This window comes from Apium graveolens, chromosome 9 (assembly GCF_009905375.1).
Source record: "Apium graveolens cultivar Ventura chromosome 9, ASM990537v1, whole genome shotgun sequence".
NCBI lineage: Eukaryota > Viridiplantae > Streptophyta > Magnoliopsida > Apiales > Apiaceae > Apium > Apium graveolens.
In genome coordinates, this window is record NC_133655.1 from 8,537,899 (window position 1) to 8,563,244 (window position 25,346).

General features: G+C 40.3%; 3 protein-coding genes across 3 annotated transcripts; all 3 read left to right on the forward strand.

Moving 5' to 3' along the window:
* Positions 1–16,592: 16,592 nt before the first annotated feature.
* LOC141684979 (uncharacterized) lies at positions 16,593–17,993 on the forward strand. The gene has a single exon (XM_074490108.1). The coding sequence runs from the start codon at positions 16,593–16,595 to the stop codon at positions 17,991–17,993; it is 1,401 nt and encodes a 466-aa protein (XP_074346209.1).
* Positions 17,994–18,062: 69 nt separating this feature from the next.
* Positions 18,063–18,491, forward strand: LOC141684980 (uncharacterized). Its single transcript, XM_074490109.1, has one exon. It carries the CDS (start codon positions 18,063–18,065, stop codon positions 18,489–18,491), a length of 429 nt encoding a protein of 142 aa, XP_074346210.1.
* Positions 18,492–22,724: 4,233 nt separating this feature from the next.
* LOC141684981 (uncharacterized) lies at positions 22,725–24,794 on the forward strand. Its single transcript, XM_074490110.1, has 2 exons — positions 22,725–22,820; positions 24,258–24,794. The coding sequence occupies exons 1-2, from the start codon at positions 22,725–22,727 to the stop codon at positions 24,792–24,794; spliced, it is 633 nt and encodes a 210-aa protein (XP_074346211.1).
* The last annotated feature ends 552 nt before the right edge of the window (positions 24,795–25,346 follow it).

Here is a 25,346-nt window from a genome sequence, read left to right on the forward strand (position 1 = left end):
AAAAATGAAAAGGCTATTGAATGAAATATTTAATGAAGTTAGAATCCCATGTTTGTGTCATATAGTATTCAATCCTTTTTATTCTTTTAATTTATGTTCTTTAGTATAATTTCTTATTTAAATATAGTTAAAACAAACCCAATTTGTTATTTGTCTTAGCATTGAGCGATAACCATACATTGTTACATAGGTGCATAAATTGAACTTAACCTAAACCAGTCTCTGTGGGAACAAATCTGATTTATGTCTTATACTACTTGCGAATGCGTATACTTGCGTGTAATTCAGCGCGTGTTTTTTCCCTAACAGATTACTAAGCTTTGGGCCATATACTATGACCTGAAGATTGCATGGGAAAGTGAGAAGTTGAGTGTGGTTCTTTTCAGCGAGAGTAGGGGTGCACTCTAAAAAATTAACAACCCTGATCTTGATTATGTTATGGATGGCTTGGTGGACATGATATCCATGCTTCTTAAGGAGAACTAGACTCATGTGGAGCTCCATCATACCCATTCAGATGCCAATCATGGTGCAAATGCCATGGAAACTCACTTCCTCACAGCTGATGGGGGAGTTATCGAGATGACCACACCACAGGTAGCCATCCGCCATCTCGTTTAATCAACTAAGACAAGGAATGCCTTGTCTTTTTCAATGTTAATTTATCTATATTTATTTATCTAAATAAAATTTGTATGCCTATCATCCCATGAAATGAAATGATAATTTGTTTGGTTTTTAATCATTTTGTCTATATCCAGTTGACGTAATTGAAATCAATAACACAAAACAGACATTAGAACATTGAACTAAAACATTACAACATTACATGATACATACATACATCAAACTAAACAAGATTGATGTCAATGACTAAGCAAAACAAAATACATATCATGAAATTAAAACCAAATGATTGAAACACTATCATCGGAGTCGTATTCTTCAACATTGTCAGGCATAACAGAGATGAGAGCACTACTCAATATCACAACAAAGACATTGAACATTGCAACCACCATGAAGCCTTGCTTCGTTTATAATTTATTCTTCTCAATTTCACGGCTTGTACACAATCTGTCCATCTTATGCCTCAACGACCAAATTTTGCTTGAATTACGCTCTTGCAACTCTTCAATAGTAGTTGCAGCATGAGCGCCAAGTGGTGGATCAAGCCACTTCAAGAACCTACATGATTCATGCCCATATTCTCGAAACCTCCGACCTGTGTTCTCCCCCTATCAACGCGTCTTCACCACACTCATTCTATCATAATCGCGGAGTAGGTCTAGTATGTCTTCTTCACCAGCCATTGCACACTTTCTTACTGAAAGACGGAAGAAGAAAGGGAGGAAAAAAAAGAGGGAAGTGAAAAGAAGAGTAGAGGGAAAACACAAGGGCAATGCCCTTTTGTGTACAAAACAAGCACGTTAACGTTCGTTAGTGGGCAACTAATGGGAGCCCCTCTTCTGCAGCCATTCTGGTAGTCCAACCACATAAGTTGCATTTCCAGTAGTACAGCCGCATAATCTGCAGAAAATTATTAGTTGAGGTACACATTCTGTAGTTTACTCTTTTATGGAAATATTAAAACAACCTTTAACCCAAGAAAGGGAGTATACCTAGACCTGTCAAACTGGTTAATGATTCGAAGATCGAATCGAAATTTGTACAATCGAGATTCAAATTTAACGAATTTAGTAATTCGATATTTATCTGAATTTCAATTTGATCCCATCTAAAAAGTACCCAAATCGAAAATTTAACAAAAAATAGAGTTGTACGCGAACTGAGCTGTTCGCGAACAAGCTCGAGCTCGACTCATTAAGGGCTCGGTTCATTAAGGTTTCGAGCTCGTGCTCGAACACACAAATTTGTTCGTTAAGAAAATCAGCTCGAACCAAGCTTTTGGCATGTTCGGCTCGAGCTCTGCTTGGCTCGGCTCGAGCTCGGCTTGGCTCGGCTCGGCTTGGTTCAGCTAAAATAAATTAAAAGTAATATATTTTATATATTGGATTATTATGAATATTTTTCAGATTTTTATTAATATTTCCCAATCATTATATCGTATGAATGTCAAGATATATATTTTAGTAATATGAAAAAAGTTCCGGATAAAACTAAATTTATTTAAATTTGAAATTTTAATAAATCACGAGTGATTTGACTATTACTTATAACTAGTATTTATTCCTAGATTGGTATTTTGATTTTTTTTAAACTAGTTATGAATGATCCAACTGTACGGATGTCAATATCTATATATTTGAGTGATATAATAGAAGTTTTAGAAAATACATTTGGTTTGTTATTTTAACAATTAACCAACTAGTAGTTTGACTAGTACTTTTACAAGTGTCTAGTCCCATATTGATGTTTCAATTTTTTTAAAAAAATATTTATGAATGATCTAACTGTAAGGATGTCAAGGTCAATATATTTCAGTGAATAACACAAGTTTTAGAAAAAAATAAAATTTGTTTTGGTTGTTATTTTAACAATCAACCAATGGTTTGAATAGTACTTCTAACTAGTGTTTAGTCCAATATTGATTTTTATTTTTTTAAAAAAATATATATGAATGATCCAATCATACAGATGTCAAAATTTATATATTATAGTGATATAATAAAACTTTTAGAAAAAAATTAATGTATTTGATTTTCTATTTTAACATTCGTTTGACTTGTACTTCTTACTAGTGTTTAGTTTCATATTGATGTTTTATTTTTTTAAACATATTTATGAATTATCCAACTGTACGGATGTGAAGATCTATATATTTTAGTGATAAAATAAAAGAATTTAAAAATAATAAATTTATTTTGTTTGTTATTTTAATAATCAACCAAAGGTTTGAATAGTACTTCTAACTAGTGTTCAGTCACATATTGATGTTTCGATTTTTTTTAAAAATATTTATGAATGATCCAACCATAATGATGTCAAGATCTACGTATTTTAGTAATATGATAAAAATTTTAGAAAAATAATGTATTTCATTTTCTATTTAGCAGTCAGCTAGTAGTTTGACAAGTATTTCTTTCTAGTGTTTAGTTCCATATTGATGTTTAGATTTTTTAAAAAATGTTTATGAATGATCCAACCATACGGATTTCAAGATCTATATATTTTAGTGATATGACAAAATTTTCATAGAAAATAATTTATTTAATTTGCTATTTACCAGTTAACCAGTAGTTGGACAAGTACTTCTTACTAGTGCTAGTTTTTTGTTGATGTTTCAATTTTTAAAAAATATTATAATTGATCCAACCGTACGGATGTTAAGATCTATATATTTTAGTGATAAGACAAAATTTCCATAAAACAAATTATTTTGTTTGTTATTATAACAATCAACCAATTGTTTGAATAATACTTCTAACTAGTGTTTAGCCTCATATTAATGTTTCGATTTTTTTAAGAATATATATGAATGATCCAACCATACGAATGTTGAGATCTATATATTTTAGTGATAAAAAATAGAAAAAAATAAATATGTTTGGTTTGATATTTTAACAGTCGATCGATGGTTTAACTAGAATTTTTTACTTTAGCTCGGATCGGCTTGTTTTGATGGAAAAAGCTTGTGCTCGGCTTGTGTTCGGCTCGATTCGACATGACTCGTTTATGTTTGATAAAAGCTCATGTTCGGCTCGTTAGTTAACGAGAACGAGCTCGGACACAGTTTTTTATTCGTTAAGAAAGCTCGGCTCGGCTGGACTCGGTTCATCAGAAAAAATTAAAGTTCAGTTCGGTTCGATCACAACTCAGCTCGGCTCGGTTCATGAACAACTCTAACAAAACATAATCAGAAACACTTGATCCAGGTATCACTGAAAATAGATTAAAACCGAAATTAAATTAGCAAAATTGAATATGACTCGAAATACAAATTAGATATGTATCTTAGTTTCAAAAATAATGAAATGTATTTTAGTTTAATTATTATAATTTTAACGAGTCATTACTCGTCTTTCATATACAATCACCCACTTTTAACTTGAAGTTAATAAATTATCCATTCTTAGGCAAATTTTTTAAAATAATGTTTTGTAACAAAATATATTAAGCACTATAATCAAATTTTATACAATTTTTATTTTAGAACTTTTATATTTATTAGATATTTTATAATTTCTCACTGGTTAAAAAATATCAAGTAATGATCTGAAAAGATACAAGTCTAGTGTAATTTAAATCAAATTTCACCCGATCTAATCCGAATTTTAACTGGTTTTTTATTCAAGTTAAACATGTATCGAATCAAATTCCGATCCGATCTGAATTGTATGCAAATATTTAAAACCTAAAGTGAATCTGATACGAAATTGATTCGTTCAGAAATTAAATACATGCAAATACATGTGTCATGTCAATATATGGTTATGGTACTAAGAATAAACAAACGGAAACAGCCTCACAATCAAATCAAATACATGCAGCCCAGAACGAGATTTCCCTAGATGACATGTGTCATTCCGAAAGCACTGCCAATGATTTCCCAAGAATCCATGCTTTTTTTCATAGTATCGAAAGGATACTCAGGGCACCAAATTATTTGTAGTAACCAAACAACTCCCTCCATTTCATTCTCACCTTCTATCTATTCCTTGCAAAATTTATTCCTTAGAACTAAACACATCTCAAAAAACTCACACTAGTTATCGGGGTCTCATTTGCACTACTATAGTTGAGAGTAATGACAACATCGTTAGTCAAGGAAGTTGACTGTTAGTAATGGCTTGTTGACTTGTTTTATCATTATTACTCCCTCTAATCCATTTTACTTGTCACATTTGACTTTGACCCGGTCAAATTGACTAAAATTTGACCGGAATTTATTAATATTTCATAATTGAACAAAATGAAAAATTACATCATCGGAAAGTAGATTTAATCTATTTTAATATAATACTTTTAGTTTTTTAAAATAATATAAGAGTAATGTTTAATCTTTGGTCAAAGATTGGTCAATTTGACTTATATAAAAGAAAATGTGACAAGTAAAATGGGATGGAGGGAGTACCATTTACAGGTGGACAGACTTTTATTACGTGGAATCTCATGTGGAGTCCAAATAAGCTAATCTTATTATACGAAACCATACATACATACATATAACTAGCTTCTTGTATTTATGGAATCTAAATTATCCAAAAGATTTCCAATACCTTTATTTTTTATAAGATCACAGATGGATCAAATTGCCAACCAAGAACTCATATAATTGTCGTGTGTTTTTATAGATTTTTTCCCATTTTAATTTATCGTGAGTTTTAATTTTTTATTTAATTTTTTTTATAAAATCTCTTAAAAAGTTTTCTCTCCTATTTGAGAGGTTGATATTCTCTCTGTTCCTGCATACCAGAACGTGTGAGTGCTAAGATGGCTCGATATCAAAATATAGAAGAACATATGGAAAATCTTAATATAGATGATGAAGAAAATGAGGATTTGATCTTTGAAGGGGATGTGGAAGAAGAGATCAATAGGTATGAACTCTATCTGGTAGGCAGATTCTAAACGGAGAAAAACATAAACAATAAATTCATGAAAACAAAGATCACAGATGTGTGGAAACCTACGGAATTAACATTAAAAAACTAGAAACACAAATCTATTTGTTTCAGTTTTTTCACAGAGAAGACAAAAACTGGGTAATGAATGGAGGCCCTTGGAACTTTGATAATACAATGTTGATGTTGGAAGAAATACCCCCTGAAGAAGAACCTATGAAAGTTTCTTTATGGTGCTTGAATATATGGATTCAAATCCATGACCTCCAAACGGTATCATGTCTGAAGCAGTGGGGCATCAGTTAGGTAATTTCTTTGGTACATTCGTTGCATATGATCCTAAAAATATAGTAGCATTTGGAGGAAATGTAAGAGGATAAAAATTTGTCTGAACGTGAGAAGACCTTTAAAAAGAAAGAAAAATTAAAAAGAAAGAACGATTCTGAATTCGCGGTGACATGCAAATACGAGAAGCTAGGAGATTTCTGCTTTGCTTGTGGATTAGTAACCCATATAGAAAGGTTCTGCAGAAAGTCTATTGATAATAGAGGTGATGGGGGAGCTAAGGACTGGGGAGCCTGGTTAAGAGATCCGACACGGTGGGGAATAGGGCAAATTGGAAGTAAGTGGTTGCGAGAAGAAGGAGTTGCGGAATGGACAACAAAAATTGGGAGGGCAAATAATATTCCACTTGTTTTGGTCGAAAATCAAGGAAGGAAAGATAAGGTGCCAGTAGGGGGGAGTAATTATAGGGCTGATAATGGGGAAAATAAAAACAAACTCATTATGATTGATAACAGATTATATGATAGGCCTAGGATTGAGTAATCTACTTATTTAGACCTACCTGATGGGCTGGGTGAGGATAAGGATGTTGGGCTTGAAATAGAGGACAGAAAGTGCTGGAGAAGTGGATCAACGTCTAGAAGTACAATGGACGTAGAAAGAGTCCTTCAATCTATAGAGTCTATGAAGGGAGACAAGTCTAAACATGTCACTGTATTTTCTGAAACGGATTATGTAGCTACTAAAAATACAATATTGGTTAAGCTTACAGTGTAAGCTATCCAGTCATTATGAATCTCTTATGTTGTGCTCCCGAGTTCAAATCAGGAGAGAAAAGAAAAGAACGGAAAAGAAACTTTTATAATTTTCCTTCATAGTCGTGCTCCCGAGTTTTTTTAGGAGAGAAGATAAAAGAATGAGAGAGAAAATTTTCAAAATTTTCCACCCAAAAGTTTCTTCTCAAAAATGGGATGATTTGGGGAGAAGCTCTGACATCCTTTTCAATATATTTCCCTCCAAATCAATATTTTTAAAAAAAATTCGGGAACATCTTAAAGAAACTTTTTAATTCTCTTCTTTTCCTTTCTCTTCTATTCCGTTCTCTTCTTTCATAAAAAATTTGGGAGCACAGCGTTAAGCTGGAATTGCCAGGAACTGGGGTCACCTCGTGCAATATATTTGAGATTGCGAACAAACTTGGGTTTGAGAACTCATATGTAGTCAACTGAGGTGGTAGAGGAGGATGATTATCTATTCATGGCAAAATAGGAAAGGAATTTCTTCCACAAATTCAGAGATAAAATAAAAAAATTGAAGGAGGTCCTTGACACTTTGAAGAGCAGAAGTGATGATATTGGGATTCAAAGATACTTTGGAGAAAAGAATAAGTTGGAAGAGCTTTAGTACCAGAAGGAAGTCTACTGGAAACAGCGAGCCAAAGCTCACTGGTTAACTGAGGCAGAGGAGAACCTAAAGGTTAGCGCACCCAGCTCCCGCTAGGTGAAAACGTAGAATCAGAATAAGAATTTTTTAAATCGCTGGGTAAAATTTTTGAGTTGAAAATTGAAGAGTAGTATTTAGAGAGTCTACTTGCAGCAATTTGTTGAATGGGGAGAAGATATGATGGGTTTACCAATCACCACAACCCCCAACAAGATAGTTTGGTAGCACAATGAACTCTAAGTGTTTGATTATACGTGCAGAAGAATCGTAAGAACAAGTCAAAAAGTGCCCTAAACTCATATCCTAAACTAGAATTTAAGGTATTTTGTTTAAATGAGTGCTCCAACAATGTCCTAGTGGTGCCTTAAAATACCAGGACATTTATCAAATGCCTCATTTTTAAGGCATCACTAGGCATGCCCTATTTAATTTATATCAATAAAAAATTTATTTCCCTTTTTTTACACATCTCTTATCTCTCATATTTTCTTTCCCTCCAATTATAATTCAAATATAATATTATACTAATAATAGGGCACCATTATAAGGCATATTGTTGGAGTTAATATGCAAAAATTTTGTCTTAAATCACTAGGACATTATATTTTATTATATTTATAAGGCATCTAGTAGGACCTTGTTGGACTTGCTCTAAGTATATGAGATATATTATTATGATTATTTATTTTTTTATTAACAAATATATACTTATTATATCATAATTTCTATGGTTGTTTATATTTAAATTAATATATTATTTTAGTTTGAATAAATAATTATATATACTGCAATAAAGGAAAATTTGTAAGGATAATCGAATTTCAAAAATCAAATTGGTCGAGTACTTTGTAGGAGATTAATCGGTAATTAATTGGTTGAATGAGAAATTTTTAAACACCGTTTACTGTGGGAAAAAAAATCGCTGAGCGAATTTTTTTTATTAGATTCGCCACTGAACTGAGGGTGATACAAACTCCAAATTCTTTTATGCAACATCATCGAAAAGGAAGAAAATAAATCATGTACATCTGTTAATCAATGAAAGAGGGGAAACTGTAGACAACCATGTGGCGATGAGCAGGGTAGCAGTCGAGTACTTTAAAAATATTTTTGTTGGTAACTCAAATGCAGAGGTGCAGGAGGATGAACACGTGAGGAGATTCATTACCCATACTCAAAATGAGAGGCTTACATCTACCTTAACTTTTGAAGAATTCACGAAAGCAGTAAAGCAAATGCATCCTGATAAATCGGCTGGACCAGATGGTTTTAGCCCAGCCTTCTTCAACCACTTTTGGAATCTGTTGGGTAAAGAAATCTTTAACAGCTGTAATAAATGGCTAATGGATGGGAAATTTCCCCTTCACTGAATGACACAAATTTAGTCCTCATTCCAAAAAAAAGAGTGTGGAACGTATGATAGAGTTATGCCCAATAGCTCTCTGTAGTGTTCTTTACAAAATATTTCCAAAGTATTGGCTAATAGACTCAAGAAGATTCTCCCAGAAATAATTTCAGAGCATCAATTTGCTTTTATCCCGGGATAAAATATATCAGACAATTTTTTTGTGGCATTCGAGCTCTTACATTTCATGAAAAGGAAGAATGAAGGGCAGGAAGGTGAGGTGGTATTGAAGCTAGATATCTTCAAAGCGTACGATAGAGTTGACTAGAAATTCCTTAAGAAACGTATGATAGTCCTGGGATTCAATGAGCAGTGGGTGATATGGATAATGATGTGCGTTTCAATAGTGAGCTACATGATTAATTTTAATGGGAAATAAGTAGGTCTAATTTTTCCAAAACGAGGATTAAGGCAAGGAAATCCTCTTTCTCCTTACCTTTTTCTATTTTGTGTGGAGGAATTATCGCATAAGTTGACCATAACATAAGGAGTGAGAGAAATCACAGGTTGTCAAGTAAATTCAGCTACCCCCAGTGTCACTCACTTACTTTTTGCAGACGACAGCTTCTTGTTTTTCAAAGCATCAGTTCAGGAAACAGCAACAGTGAAAGTCATCTTGAAAAAGTATGAATTGGAATCTGGTCAGGCAGTTAATTATCGGAAGTTTGGGATTTTTTCTCAGCAAATATAAGGAAGGACAAACATGTGGAAATAATGTTTATCCTAGAGGTTACTAATACTATTGAAGGTGGGAAATACTTGGGGTTGCCATCTCTCATTGGAAGATCCAAAAAAGTTGCGTTTAACTTTATCAAAGAACGAGTATGGCGTAAAGTCCAGGATTGGCAACACAAAAATATGTCAAAGGCGGGTAAAACGGTCATGGTGAAAAATGTTGCTCAATCAATCCCAGCTTTTAGTATGTCATGTTTCATGTTACCGAAATCTTTATGCTCAGAAATGGAGAAGATAATGGATAGTTACTGGTGGGGGTCAAATGGTAACAGCAGTAAAGGTTTGAAATGGCATTCATGGAGCAAAATGGTGACTGCTAAGTGTAATGGGGGTCTTGGATTTCGTGATCTGCATGGGTTCAATGTAGCTCTATTAGGCAAACACATCTGGAATTTATGTCCACCCAAATTCTTTAGTGGCTTGATTGTTTCGAGCAAGGTACTTTCAAGACAAACATATTTTACAGGCAGCAAACGGTAATGGTTCCAGTTTTACTTGGTTTGGTATTTGGGAAGTGAAGGACGAACTAAAGAAGGGGTTTAGATGGATAATTAGGGATGGTAAATATATTATAGCATTTCCAGATCCTTGGTTAAAAGGCAAACCAGATTTTTGTGTAGAGGATCGACCTCTGAACGTAATCAGACATGAGACTGTGAATAACTACTTCCATCCTGGTACAAAAGAATGGGATGTGCATAAGGTAGTACAAGACTTTCACACTGATGATGTTCAACATGTCCTATAGACAAGAATTCATCAGAAAGCTGTTAAAGATAAAGTTGCTTGGCATAACTCAAATACAGGTATGTATACTGTGAAATCTGGTTACCAATTTTGGCTATCACAGAACAATGCTGCATCGTCCAGTTTAAATACAAGAAGTTGGAACTTATTATGGAAACTACAGGTACCGTATAAAACTAGAACTTTCATTCGGAGGTTCTGTAATAATAGTATACTTGTAAGGAATAGGCTTCAAAGTCGAGGAATAGACAACACTATTATCTTTTATTTGATTGCTCATTTGCTAAAGAATGTTGGCAGAGTGCTGGTTTATACTATGAAATGCAAGAGGTGGAAAGCACGCCTGACTGGTTATTAGAGAAGATGGCTACAGGAACTGTTATACCCAAAATTTGGCATTGGATTGACTCGGGTCGAATGCGGATTAAGTACAGTCAAAACTGGTATTACATCGTGGATGGTTAGGACGCGTCCAGGAATGTTAGACGCGCCTACCTTTGAGGAGATGTTTAGTGGTCTAGTAATGGTGAAGCTTGGGAGCGCATGATTAGGGAAGGACGCGCCCAATCATGGTAGACGCGTTAGTCTTGGTGAAAGTACTTGATAATTGTGGTTTTATGGCAATAACAGCTAGAGGACGCGCCTGTCTTGCCTAGGACGCGCCCTGTGTAGTGGAATGTTGTGCACCAGGGTTTTTTGAGGAGGATATGCAGGTTTCATGAAGGTGAGGACGCGCCCATGGTCTTAGGACGCGTCCTGTGCCTGGTCTATATATTCTCAATGGTGACTTTAGGATAAAGCTTGCATGGAGAGGAGCAGTAGAGATTATTTTTACTAATGTATTTATTGCAGATACTCTTTGAAGAATTCCCTCCTTGAGACGGTCAAGGAGGGGGATGTCCGTGAAAAGCTTGAGGGTCTCCAGGGGTATGCCTGATGATTGAAGGCCTCCTCCTGTATTTAGCGGGTGTCCTCGTTGGGGATGCGAGGTTAACATTGGTGTGTGCTTTGAGAACTCTGTTCTTGTATTCAACGGGTGTCCTCGTTGGAGAACTTTGGAGTCACCCTGCACTTTGCACCCAAGAGCTTGGGATCACCTGTCCTGTTATCTGGTGGGTTATTCTCATTCGGGGGACAGGGATGTGTCCGGCACTTGGGGTGAACCGTGGCTATACCTGCGTCCGTAAATCAAGGGAAATAGCTGTAGCGGAGTGTTATCCTTGCGCAGGGAGATGCACTATCCGTGAAGTCCCGCGATTACGGACGAGCCTTGGGCCTTCACGGTTGGGCCTCATAGTTGGACATTCCTAAAGCTAGCAGAAGACGGACTTTGGATGGGCTTCTACCGGGCCTAGGAATAAAAAGTCTAAGCCCATTAGATTTCTTGTTCCACAAGAACTACGTCAGGCTTGATCCCTATATAAATGGTACGTAGGCAGATTGAGAGGGTAAGAAGTTAAGAGCTGATAAGAGAGCCACCACTTACTCTGATCAAACTCAGCCTAAAACAACCACAAACCACCACACACCGCTTGATTTTCTGGAGAAGAACCATCGTCATAGATCTTAATTCTGGCGAGAAACCTCAATCTTTGTTGTTACCAGATTCCTTGGTCAACAAATTGGCGCTAGAAGGAGGGGTGCTAATTAAGATCGTAATCTTAGGAGGAAAAGATGTCATGCAATTGTAATGGAAGTTCTTATGATGGAAGTGATAGCAGATCTGAAGGAGAAGGCGGGGGGCTACACCCGCCCTGAACCATACGTTCCCAGAAACATCGCAGATCCACCGAGAGCTCCGGATGTGGGGGGACACCCCCGGTTCTTATCAGCAACGCTGATATCTTGGAACAATTGTACCGCATGGGGGATACTCTTAATAGTTTTCACTCAAGACTAAATACGGTGGAGCGTCAGAGAACGAGGAGAGGTCGGCGTTTTCCCCGTCACGGCCACGTCGTGGGGAAAGCGCAGTAGTTGAAGGAGATACCCAGGGTAGCGGAGATAACCCGCGAATCACTCCGCGGCGCTTAGAATATTCTGATGATGTAGAACGTATTGTGGAGCTTGTCGATGAGGATACTGATGGTAGGGAAAGGCCTCGCCTTGGTAACCAGGTGGTGCCACACCCACATAGGTCTGGGCATACGATGGACGAGCGTCGTCGTGCGGAGAACACTCAGAATCAATATGAGGAAGGAAGGGATTTCTCAACCCTGAAAAGAAGGCTTGGCATAAGGTTGGAGGATGATGATTTGAGGATGCTGCTGGTAGAATGGCAAAATGAAGGAAACGCTGGAGAAGCGAGGCCCCGTGATACAACGCGTGTGCCCCCTACATTCCAAAGGGATGACAGGGGGCGGCACCACGAGCACGAGCGTGCCCCTCCGCGAGTAAGGCCCTGGAAGTTCTACCGGGGATATTAGAGGAATGGACGAGGAAGGATGGGATACCAATATGGAAAAACACCCTATAATGGTAGGAGAGATGGCGCACCCTCCATTGAAGAAGCTCTTGTCGTTATTCCCGTAGCTTCCCACAGTGCTAGGGTAATTGGACCAGGGCGCGTCCTCATGACCAGGACGGCGGGAGAACTCAGGTAAGAGTGCAAAATAGTGATGAAATTCCGTAACATGGTCAAGAGGAACCTCGCGTGCGGGAAAATGTTCAAAATCGAGATGGTAATATGCCACAGCCGCAGCCTCAGGGCGAGGGGCGGCGAGATCCACCGCTACACCCGGGGGGTAATCAAGGGGAACCACAACAAGTCGCGGAGCAACCCCAACAGCCTAATGTTCAAACCATTCCCGAAGTAGGGACGTTTAATGTGAACGATCTCAAGAGGTTACTCAACCATCTTGAAGGAGGAAGACTATCGGCAACTACACAAGCTCCTTCTCCTTTGGCTGATGTTGTGAGGGAGGCGCAACTGCAGGAAGGATACAGGAACACAACCAATGACTTGCGTTTTCATGGGAACTCTGACCCTGTGGAATTCCTGGGGTGTTTCAACATTGAGATGGATGTATATCAAGTACCTGATTTGGCTCGATGTCGTCTCCTGGCGGCCACTTTTAGAGAAGGCACTCAGTAGTGGTTCCAGAAACTTGGTTCAGGTGTGATCACATCCTGGGAACAGATGAAAACGTTGTTTTTAACTCAATTCCAAGCTGCAATGAAGTACACACCACCAGTTACCATACTGGCTAATGTGAAACAGAAGGAAGGAGAAAGTTTGACCTCATACTTCAAAAGGTTCAATGCAGAATCCACTTTGGTAAGGGGCGCAACTGATGAAACACTGAAAATACTTCTTATAGCTGGACTGTGTGTGGGAAAAGATTTCTAGAAGTACCTGCAAGGGAAAGACCCTGTGTCGTTAGCTGATGTGCTTGCGCAGGCAGAATCATTCAAAGCGATTGAGCAGTCGCTTGCAGAAACAAAAAAGAATGACAACACCCATAACTCCTAGGGGTGAGCCAAGAGAAGAGATAGATCCTTGAGCCCAGATTATCGGCGGAATGGCAGAAGCCCTAATAGGGTGAACACCGTGAACATGCGGAGAGAATGGAGCACGCCATCGAACTATGAGAGAAGGGTCGGCAATTATACCCCACTGGCAGCATCCATTGATCATATCTTCGAGGTAAATAAGGATAGAGGAATTTTCAAGAAACCAGACCGTCTAACTTCATGGCAGAGTAGAGACAAGAAGAAGTATTGTGATTACCATGAGTCTACCGGCCATGACACCCACGAGTGTCGTCACCTAAAAGATGAAATTGAGGAATTGATCAAGGCTAGGTACCTGGGAGAATGGATTGACAAGGTGAAACGACGCAGGGGAAGCGATGACAAGGGTAAGGATGAAAGAAAGCCCCCGCGGGTGGAAGATGTTGAAAAAATAGCGGAAGTCAAGTTTCAGAGGGCTGGTAGTATCAGGGCAATTTTTGAAGGACACCCTTTTGTTGGTTATAGTAATCGAGCATTGAAAAGAAATGTGAGAGAGGCACGGCATCCGCCGCTCACCAACATTCATAGTTTGGAAGATAGACCTCCAAAAATATTCAAAGGGGAGTCAGCTGATATTACGTTCAGGGAGAGAGAGTCAAGATGGGTACATCATCCCCACAACGATGTGATGGTAATAACTATACTTATCGGAGCAATGAACGTGCATCGGGTCTTCTTGGTCAATGGAAGCTCTGCGAACATCTTGTATTACAGCACGTACAAAAAATTGGGTTTCCCGGACAACGACATGTATTTTGAAGATGCATACATCTATGGCTTTACTGGAGAAGTAGTAAGGGTTATGGGTTCAGTTAGGCTTCCCGTTATACTTGGGGAAGGAGCTTTGTCTGTCACTCAAATGATAGATTTCAAAGTGTGTGATCAGGATTCCACGCACAACGTGTTGGTGGGAAGACCGTGGTTACGGGCGTTCAGGGTGATAACCTCAATACATCACTTGATGATAAAGTTCCCGACACCTAACGGAGTAGGCAGTCTAAGCGGGTCACAATACGAGTCACGCGACTGCTATCACAAGGCCGTTAAGGAATTCAACAGGAGAAGGTACGAGGGAAAGGGTCTTCCATTTGAGGGTGCGGAGGACATCCATACGAAACCAAGTGGAGAGGTTCATGCCCACTATCTTGTAGAAGGCCCCGAGGAGGAAGAAACCCATATCACCGGGAACTCTGTTTTGACGTTGGGGAATGTTTCTAAGATCCGTAGCGTGGAAGAAGTTGTGGTGAACCATGCAGAAGAGATCATGCAGAAGGAGGTTAACGGGGAAAATTGGAAGGAAGAAGTGAGATTTTGGAAGGTCTCGAAAATAACTTCAAGGTGGATGCTCCTCAAAAAAAGGACGCTCCTTTGAATAGTAAAAATGGAATTGAGGTTGATGCTCCTCCAAATGAGGACGCGCCCTCTACACCTGCGTTGCACAAAACTATGCCTTGTCCTGAGGTAGATGCTCCCACTCATGAGGACACGCCCTCAGATGCAAAAGTGGAAGTCGAGGACCCCCGAGAATTTGATTTTGATTTGGATCCCAGGATCCCTATGCCCGCCGAAAAGATGGGACCGGCCGAGGACACAATATCTATTCCGGTCGACAAAGATGACCCGAACAAGGTTTTGAAAGTGGGATCTCAGTTAGGTGATGAAATGAGGGGAAATCTCACCCGCTTCTTAATTGTAAATCTTGATGTCTTCGCATGGAGTCATTCAGACATGGTGGGAAACGACCCAGGACTAATGAGTCACCGATTGAATATCTTCCCAAATTATACGGGCATACGTCAAAAACGCCACCCGGTGAGCGGGGAAAGAGCGATAACATTAAAAGAAGAAGTAGACCAGTTGTTGGAGGTGGGACTAATCAAAGAATCCTTATATCCCGAATGGCTTGCAAATCCAGTGCTTGTGAAAAAGCTGAACGGGAAGTGGAGGATATGTGTGGACTTCACATATCTCAATAAGGCCTGTCCAAAGGATAGCTTCCCGCTCCCACGAATTGATCAGTTGGTTGACACGACAGCAGGGCATGCCTTGCTAAGTTTTATGGATACTTTGGTTACAATCAAATTCCGATGTATGGTTCCGATCAAGAACATACATCCTTCATCACTGACAAGGGGTTATACTGTTACATAGGAATGCCGTTTGGTTTGATTAACGCTGGCGTAACCTACCAGCGGTTGGTAAACATGATGTTCAAGAACCAAATTGGGAGAACCATGGAGGTATATGTGGATGATATGCTGGTAAAGTCCAAGGCGGCAAATGACCATATCAAGCACCTGATGAAAATGCTTAACATTTTAAGGAGGTTTCGCATGAAGTTGAACCCACAAAAGTGTGTGTTCGGCGTGGAGTCGGGCAAATTTCTCGGGTTCATCGTCAACCATATGGGAATTGAGGCCAACCCCGCAAAGATCAAGGCATTGTTGGATATGAAGTCACCCACCAATGTAAAACAGGTGCAGAGTTTAACCGGGAGGATTGCCGCGCTAAATCGATTTATTTCCAAGTCGTCCGATAGATGCAAGGAATTCTTTAAAGCTATTAAGCTGGCGGGGAAGGACTTCATATGGACACCAAAATGTGAAGAGGCCTTTAGAAAGATCAAAGAACAACTGGGGAACCCTCCCATGTTATCAAAACCATTGGACGGGGAATCTCTAATATTGTACCTTGCAATGTCTGAGTATTCGATCAGCGCAGTTCTGGTAAGAGAGGGAGATGGGCAGCAGTCACTAGTGTATTATGTGAGCAAGCGGTTGCACGATGCTGAAACTTGCTACACAAGCATGGAGAAGCTGGTTTATGCCCTGATTCTTGCATTAAGAAAATTACGGCCGTATTTCCAGGCCCATAGAGTATAAGTCTGTACGACAAACCCGCTACGGCAAGTCCTTCACAAACCAGAGTCATCGGGAAGAATGCTGAAGTGGGCTGTGGAGTTGGGACAGTTTGATTTGGAATATGTGCCCCGAACAGCGATTAAAGGGCAAGCCTTAGCTGATTTCTTGTTGGAATTTGATTCTGAAGTTGATGACAAAGCTTTGGTGATACTATATCCACCTCATATTGAGGAGCCTATGGAGGAGTCTCCACATCCCTGGTGGATCTTACATGTGGATGGGGCAGTTAACAATGGAGGAGCAGGTGTGGGTATAGTACTCGTGTCTCCAAAAGGCCATCATCTGATGAGCGCAATTCATTTCAAGTTTTATGCAACAAATAATGATGCGGAATATGAAGCGTTGATTAATGGCCTAAAGATCTCTTTGGAAATGGGAGTGCGAAACCTAATTGCGATGAGTGACTCAGAGCCGGTGGCGAATCAGGTGAACGGGGGATTTCAAGTGCGAGGCCCACGAACAGAATTATACTTGAGATGCACACAGCGCCTGATTGGAATGTTCAAAGAAGTTAGGTTGGAATGTGTGTCGCGGGAGAAGAACGGTAACGCGGATGCTCTAGAAAAAATGGGGTTGCAACAAGAGGCTGTGTTATTAGGATCCATACCCCTTGAGATCCAGGAGATTCCTAGTATCCCAGAGATAGAGGTTATGCAAGTGGATGGGACTCCCAAGGAAACATGGATGATGCCCATTCTCGCCTACATTCACAAAGGGATACTCCCCGAGGATAAGTTTAAGGCTCGTCGACTCCGCTATCAGGCTGCAAGATATGTGATGTACGACGAAGTTCTATACAAGAGAGGGTTCAATCAACAGCTGCTTAGATGTGTTGATAAAGAAGAAGGAAATTACATCCAGAGGGAAATACATGAAGGAATCTGTGGCAATCACTCGGGGGGTAGCTCATTGGCGATGAAAGTTTTGCGCCAAGGATATTATTGGCCAACAATGAGAGGGGATGCTGTAAATTTTGTCAGGGCATGTGATCGCTGCCAGCGTTTTGCGAATTACTCATCTATGCCAGCAACGCTCTTGACGTCTATGATAAGCCCGTGGCCATTTGCCATGTGGGGGATAGATCTTATTGGGGAGTTGCCCAAAGCTAGAGGGGATGTCAAATATGCGGTGGTCGTAGTTGATTACTTTACTAAGTGGGCGGAGGCTATGCCGTTGACAACCATCACGGCAAAGAAAATCAGAGATTTTGTCTTCAACTCCATCGTGTGCAGGTTTGGAATCCCGTACAAGCTTGTATCTGACAAAGGGAAGCAATTTGACAGCAAGGAGTTGCGACAACTGTATGAGGATTTAAAAATTAAGAAGGAGTTTACGACGGTCTATCATCCTCAAAGCAATGGGCAGACAGAAGCTGTGAATAAAATAATAAAGCATACCCTCAAAGCCAAGCTGGAATAGCGCAAAGGAAATTGGCCTGAAGAACACCCGAAAGTGATGTGGTCATACAACACTACACCATGATCTACTATGGGAGAAACTCCGTTTATTCTTACTTACGGATATGAAGCTATGGTCTCCATGGAAGTTGGTTCGAGATCGCTTCGCAGAGACCGTTACATAGAGGAGGATGCAGAGATTAATCAAAGGCTTCATTTGGATCTCTTGGAAGAAACAAGGGAAAATTCTCAGCTGAGGCTCGCAGCGTATCAGCAATGTGCCGCAAGGTATTATAACAAAAAGGTAAAGGGACAATTTCTGAAGGTGGGAGATTTGGTACTTAGGAAGGTGATGCCCAACACGAAGAACCCCCAACATGGAGTATTTGGAGCTAATTGGGAAGGACCATACAAGATAAAGGCCATCTTGTGGAAAGGGACTTATCACCTTAAAGATATGGAAGGGAAGCTGGTTCCGCGAGCGTGGAACGCGGAACATCTCCGAAAGTATTACCAGTAAGGCACGGCCTTGGCCCCTTACGTACCTCTTTTATTATATATTTAGGGCTATGCCCAGATCATAGACTAGAATAAAATAAATTTCTCCTAGCCTAGGGGGGTAGTGCATGTACTACTTACCTTAGAACTAGTTGAAGGGTTATTTTTTTGAATAAATTCCCCACAGAGCATAGTAGCCATGGGACTGGTGCACTTCTGACACCTGAGCGCATTATTAATAAAAAACTTTGAAAATTTTCCAAATGGCAGTTTATTTGTTGATTTACTTGGTTGTATGACGCGTCCTAGCCATAGGGCGCGCCCTGAGTGATAGTTCTATACAGATGTTAATTGAAGTAGTGGCTGTCAAAAGGGGCAACAAAACTCAAGTGAAAATGGAACTAAGACGCACACTATTCCCAAGGACGCGCCCAACTTATCTTGGTTGATGCTTCGACAGTTTTATGTTTCTTTAATTTTGACAAAATATAATTAAAGGGAAGACGCATCTTTACTAAGGACGCGCCCCACATACTCTGTTTTATCTAAATGCACAAATGCAGCATCATATCATGCCCGTTAAAAATACACTATCCAGACAACTCTATCCAGACGCGTCCAAATAGAAAGGACACGCCCTTTAATAACACCTGTTTAATATGTGATAGTCGAAAGAATAATAATGTTTCAAAGGTGACGCGTCCTCTGTACAGGACGCGCCCATACTTGTGACAGAGTAAAGTTGATAAAGAAAAAGATATGCAGAGGCAAATTAAAAAGAAATATCATGAAAACGTGCAAACAAAACGAGTTCAAAAGTAATCATTACAATTTGCAAGGCTTCAAGGGGCCCGCACCCTTAAATAGTTCGGGTAAAAAACTCCATGAATAAACATAGGACGCGTCCTAGGCAGGAGGCGCATCATGAGGCTTGTCTTGGTTGTCTGCAGGAGGAGGTTGAGTCTGAAGCGGAGTAGGAGCAGGGGACGCGTCTTCTTCCTCCAAGCCTAGAAAAATTCTTTTACTCTTAATGGAATCCGCAGCCCTGATTCTGAAGTCATTGACCCATATCTGGGTATCTGCATCGAACTTAGAAAAAGAGTACTCTGGGTCATTTGCAATAAACCTAGAGCACCATTCTTCGAACCCAGCTGCGAAGCCATTTTGGTAGACTAGCTTTTTCTCCTCTTTCCACCCATGCAGCCTGTCATCGTTTAGAGTGTCAAGCTCTAGCTGCATGGTGGAATTTAGTGTGATAACACTCTCCATCATTTTCTCCATAGAGGAGACATTACCTTGCAACACGGCTTTCTCCGCCTCAAGACGCATCTTGTCCTCCTCCAAGCGCTTGATCACGGCATCCTTTTCTTGGACAAGCAGATTAATGTACTTTTCCAGAGATTTTATCTTATCTTCCGCTTGGCTCTTTACAGTGTCGGTGGCAGCAAGACGCGCCCTGAGTCGTGCAGACATGTTAGCACTTTTCCTGGCGTGTAAATGAAGTTCAACTGCAGCCCTCACCATTACCTCCTCTGTCTGTTGCTCTGTCCTGAAAGTCCAGCCTCTAACTTCGTCTTCAGAGAAGTCGCCGGCTGAGGACGTGCCCAGATATCGAAGCACAAAGGATTGATCATCTGGGACTACTTTCTGATGCTTTGAGGGCGCGTCCTCCTCCTTCTTAAGGATGTCAAGCACAGTAGTGTCAATTATTTTTGGTGGAGGAGAAGGAGTTACAGCAGGAGTGGGGTCTTTAACCTTTGAATCAGACTTTGCAGGGGCCTGTTTCTTGGCCCTTAGCTTTTTGGAAGGTCCAATAGCAAATCCTTTCGGAAGAGAAGCCATATATGTGATATGAATATGGAAAGGTGTTAGTTGAATAAAGAAGACGCGTCCAGATAATAGGACGCGCCCATATTATAATATAAAGATTCTACATGCATGCAGTTAAAGACATGTAAGTGCATGAAAAGATGTCAAGGAAAATGAATGCAAAGATATGAAAATGCATGTGCGAGTATGACGCGCCTTAAAGATATGACGTGTCCTAACTAAGAGCATATTGGATATATGGAAAGACATAAGTAATATGATAATAGCAGTCCTATAATTTTATAAAGAGACGCGCCCTGAGAGTAAGGTGCGCCCAAGATGAAAGCGCAGATGTAGAGGAACGTCTATAAGTCGGGTTAAGTTAAAGGGAAAAGGTAAGCATAAAAATGGCACGTCATAGAGTCATGACGCGTCCTATACATAATAATTCCTCACCTTGCTCTAAGTCCACCTTTTTATTAATGTCTGGCTGAATAATTTCTATGGCATGGAGCCTTTTGGATTTCTCAGAGGTAGTGAGAATGGGCTTCCCATTATGAAAATCTTGAAATTTGCAGAGAGAACCCACTCGTGGGGACAAAGCTCCCATTTTCTTCAAGTTCTCCTCAGTGATCATATCCTTGAGGTTGAAATACTTCTCAGCATATTACAATACCTTCACTGCTCTCTTTTTCTTCCTTCCTGTTAGCTCTTTCTGAGTCCTTTTATCTAGAGAAGAAAGTTGGAGGTTACAAAAAGAAAAGAAAGAAAGGGTTACAAAATGGAAGACGCGGTCTGAGAAAGAAGACGCGCCCTAGACATTGTGCTTACTCGGCTCTAGATTAAAATGAGCGCGCGTCCTTTTGACATCATAAATGTAGAAAAATGGTTCCTTCCAGTCTCGTTCATGACTGATCTTACCTTCATTAAATCCCTTGTTGTTCAGCCATTTGTTGACAACCAGGAAGTGGTACCCGGGAATGGATTTCCTGATGCTGTAGGAAAAGCTAAATTCTTTCATTGAGAGCGCGCCCAATCCCAGGTTATGGTACATAATGTACAGAGCCCAAGCTAGCTTGTACGAGTTTGGGGATAGTTGGACTGGAGCCACATCATACCACTTCAAAATTTTCTTGATGTATGGATGTAAGGGTGCGCCCACACTCAAGGAAATTAGTTTTGGTGTGAGAACTATCATTGGGATCCTTTGGTTCCCAATGTTAAAAATGTGTGGCCTCATTGTACGAAGAGGGCGCGCCCAGATGCCCTCCATGTCATAGTACTTCATATGCCATTGGATTTCCCAGTCAGTTGTCGTAGAGTCAAGAGCTACACAGGCTAGCTTACCTTCTTTTTTCCTTCTGGCATTTTTCTCTGCCTCAGTTAGAGTACCAAGCCTTGTCTAGTCACAATCCACTTCAACATCTGAAGGTTCCCAATGTTCCAGGGGAGGATCAGATTTCTGGGGGGACACAGGATATGCCTCAAGGTCTGGAACCCTCTTTTCAAATTCGCTTACACTAAGAGGGGACGCGTCCTGAGAAGCTGGCGCGTCCTGAGAAGGAGACGCGTCCTCGTCTGAAATAGTCATGCGTTGGGGCTGTTGGCTGGTGGTGGGTACAATCTCATCGTCCGTCCAATCTTCGATTGCGGCCCTAGCATGGAGAATTGGAGTTTTTCTCTGTTTGAATTCTTTCTTTTTTATTCTAGAGCTTATGGGGACTTGATCTATAGAATCAGAACTGGATTCAGACATTATAGAGCTCTTTGATTTGAGGGAATCGAAGACACGTCTTTCTGCTTCAAGGAAGGAACTCGTCTTGTGAAATTCGGAAAAATCGGGTTTGAAAGAGATTAAGTGTGGGGAGTAAATCCCAAGGCGTTTATTGAGGACTTTGAATGGATGGAAAGGTGATGAAGATGACGCGTCCTCCAGCTGTAAAAGAAGGAAGAAAAATTTGAGGACGCGTCCATATTAAAAAAAAAGAAGGAAGATACTGGAAACATGCGACGATGCGTCCTAAGAATCTATCGCATGGGATGCACTGCGAAGACGCGTCCTAGTAGAGTATTGCCCCTATGTGGCCTTTGGTTAAAACGATTTAAACATACATCTTAAACAAGGGAATATAAGACGCACCCTGAAGGGTAGACGCATCCTATGTGGTTGCAATGCAGTGGAATTCTAAACGACTGTTAGCAATTTGGGGAAAATGTAATAAAACCCTAAAAATATATAATTCAAGAATCCAAAGAGCAAAATATGGAGATTCATTATATATACACATATATATACTCGACTAAAATGAAGAACATTCAAAGTAAAAATGAAGCATACGAACGGTTTCATGCTCACTAAAATCGATTTGCTCGGCAAATAAAGAAATAAGAGGAGATTTGTGTACCTCGTAAGTTGGGGGTTGGATTGAGATAAGGAAATCGATTAATGGCCGGTGAAATCGTTGGATTCTTGGGCTTAACTTCTTGCGGTGGCGGTAATGGCAGTTTTTGGAGAGAGAGGAAACAGGAATGTAATAATGATGTGATGTGACCGAGGTATTTATAGAAAAGTGGGTGGATGACGTGTGCGCCAGCTGTAACGCAACGGTTAGTTGTGAATAGAAGCCTTGGGCGCGTCTATATCTTAGGACGCATCCTAATGTACTGCAATGGGGTAATCCAAATTTTGCTTATGGTTGTGAGTAAAATTCCAATTTTGTTTTCAACTGCAAATAGAATTTGGGGGGTAGTTGTTATACCCAAAATTTGGCATTGGATTGACTCGGGTCGAATGCAGATTAAGTATAGTCAAAACCGATATTGCATCGTGGATGGTTAGGACGCGTCCAGGAATGTTAGACGCGCCTACCTTTGAGGAGATGTTTAGTGGTCTAGTAATGGTGAAGTTTGGGAGCGCATGATTAGGGAAGGACGCGCTCAATCGTGGTGGACGCGTTAGTCTTGGTGAAAGTACTTGATAAATGTGGTTTTGTGGCAATAACAGCTGGAGGACGCGCCTGTCTTTCCTAGGATGCGCCCTGTGTAGTGGAATGCTCTGCGCCAGGGTTTTTTGAGGAGGCTATGCATGTTTCATGAAGGTGAGGACGCGCCCAGGGTCTTAGGACGCGTCCTCTGCCTGGTCTATGTATTCTCAATGGTGACTTTAGGATAAAGCTTGCATGGAGAGGAGCAGTGGAGATTATTTTTACTAATGTATTTGTTGTAGGTACTCTTTGATGAATTCCCTCCTTGAGACGGTCAAAGAGGGGGATGTCTGTGAAAAGATTGAGGGCCTCCAGGGGTATGCCTGATGATTGAAGGCCTCCTCCTATATTCAACGGGTGTCCTCGTTGGGGATGCGGGGTTAACATTGGTGTGTGTTTTGGGAACTCTGTTCTTGTATTCGACGGGTGTCCTCGTTGGAGAACTTTGGAGTCATTCTGCACTTTGTACCCAAGAGCTTGGGATCACCTGTCTTGTTATCTAGTGGGTTATTCTCATTCGGGGGACAGGGATGTGTCCAGCACTTGGGGTGAACCGTGGCTATACCTGCGTCCGTAAATCAAGGGAAATAGCTGTAGCGGAGTGTTATCCTTGCGCAGGGAGATGCACTATCTGTGAAGTCCCGCGATTACGGACGAGCCTTGGGCCTTCGCGGTTGTGCCTCATAGTTGGACATTCCTAAAGCTAGAAGAAGACGGACTTTGGATGGGCTTCTACCGGGCCTAGGAATAAGAAGTCTAAGCCCATTAGATTTCTTGTTCCACAAGAACTACGTCAGGCTTGATCCCTATATAAAGGGTACGTAGGCAGATTGAGAGGGTAAGAAGTTAAGAGCTGATAAGAGAGTCACCACTTACTCTGATCAATCTCACCCTAAAACAACCACAAACCACCACACACCGCTTGATTTTCCAGCGAATAACCAGCGTCATAGATCTTAATTCCGGCAAGAAATCTCAATCTTTGTTGTTACCAGATTTCTCCGTCAACAGGAACTATCGACGAGAAGGAGAATGTTGCTATGATATTGTGGGGCATTTGGTTTGCAAGAAATCGGAAAATATGGGAAGGAAAAATTATTAATCCATCAACAGTCGTGGAGATTAGTATGAAACAGAAGCATGACTGGCAGGAAGCAATGAAATCAAAACAGTTAAAGACAGCAGCACTGTCCATGAAACCTGTAGAGAAGGATAATAACATTAAATGGAAACCTCCGAGAGAAAGGTGGCATAATCTAAATGTAGATGCTTCTCTGTTTACAGGAGAACTGTCATACAGTGTGGGGACGGTGCTCAGGAATGAGTATGGGCAGTTTGTTCAAGGTAAGAATATGAGGTTTCAAGGGCAAGTAACAGTTCTGGAAGCCGAAGCTCGTGGAGTGGAGGAGGGCATAAGGTGGATTAAGGATCTGGGAGTGCATAATGTGGAGATCGAGAGCGACTTAGAAGCAACTGTGAAAGCAATGTCTAAAGAGATGCAGTACTACAACAAGGTTGGCCATATTTTGTGAATATAATCTGCGATTAATACATATAAATCAAATAAGTGTGTGCGTAAGTAAACGAAATCGAACAGAGAAAGAAAGGACATAACCAAATGGAGATCCTCGAGTCCAGTTGAAACTGTCTCCTTAAAGCTATTTCGCCTCTCACCGTATGTGCGAGTCGATAGCCTCCCAGGATAAAACGAGATACCAGTATAATCGATAGATCGAATATACTCTCAGCGAACTTGAACTAAGCCCGAGAACTATCACCGGAATATTGGAAAAAATTTAAGACTAAAGAGACCGAGAATGAAAGAGATGACTCTTATTCCCTTGACTTAATAAAACTGATGCCCTAAGACTCTATTTATAAAGAGAGGCTTGAAAGGACTTATTTTTCTTTTCGATGTGGTACATGGTATTTATAAGAAAAACTAAGGAATAGGTTTGTGCTACTCTCGATGTGGTACAAAACCACTTTTCATATTAAAAGGTAAAACTTTGGAACATCAGTTCTCATTCACCTTTTACTCATTTTGAGCGTTTAAATATGCGTTGGAATCCCCTCGAAGAGGA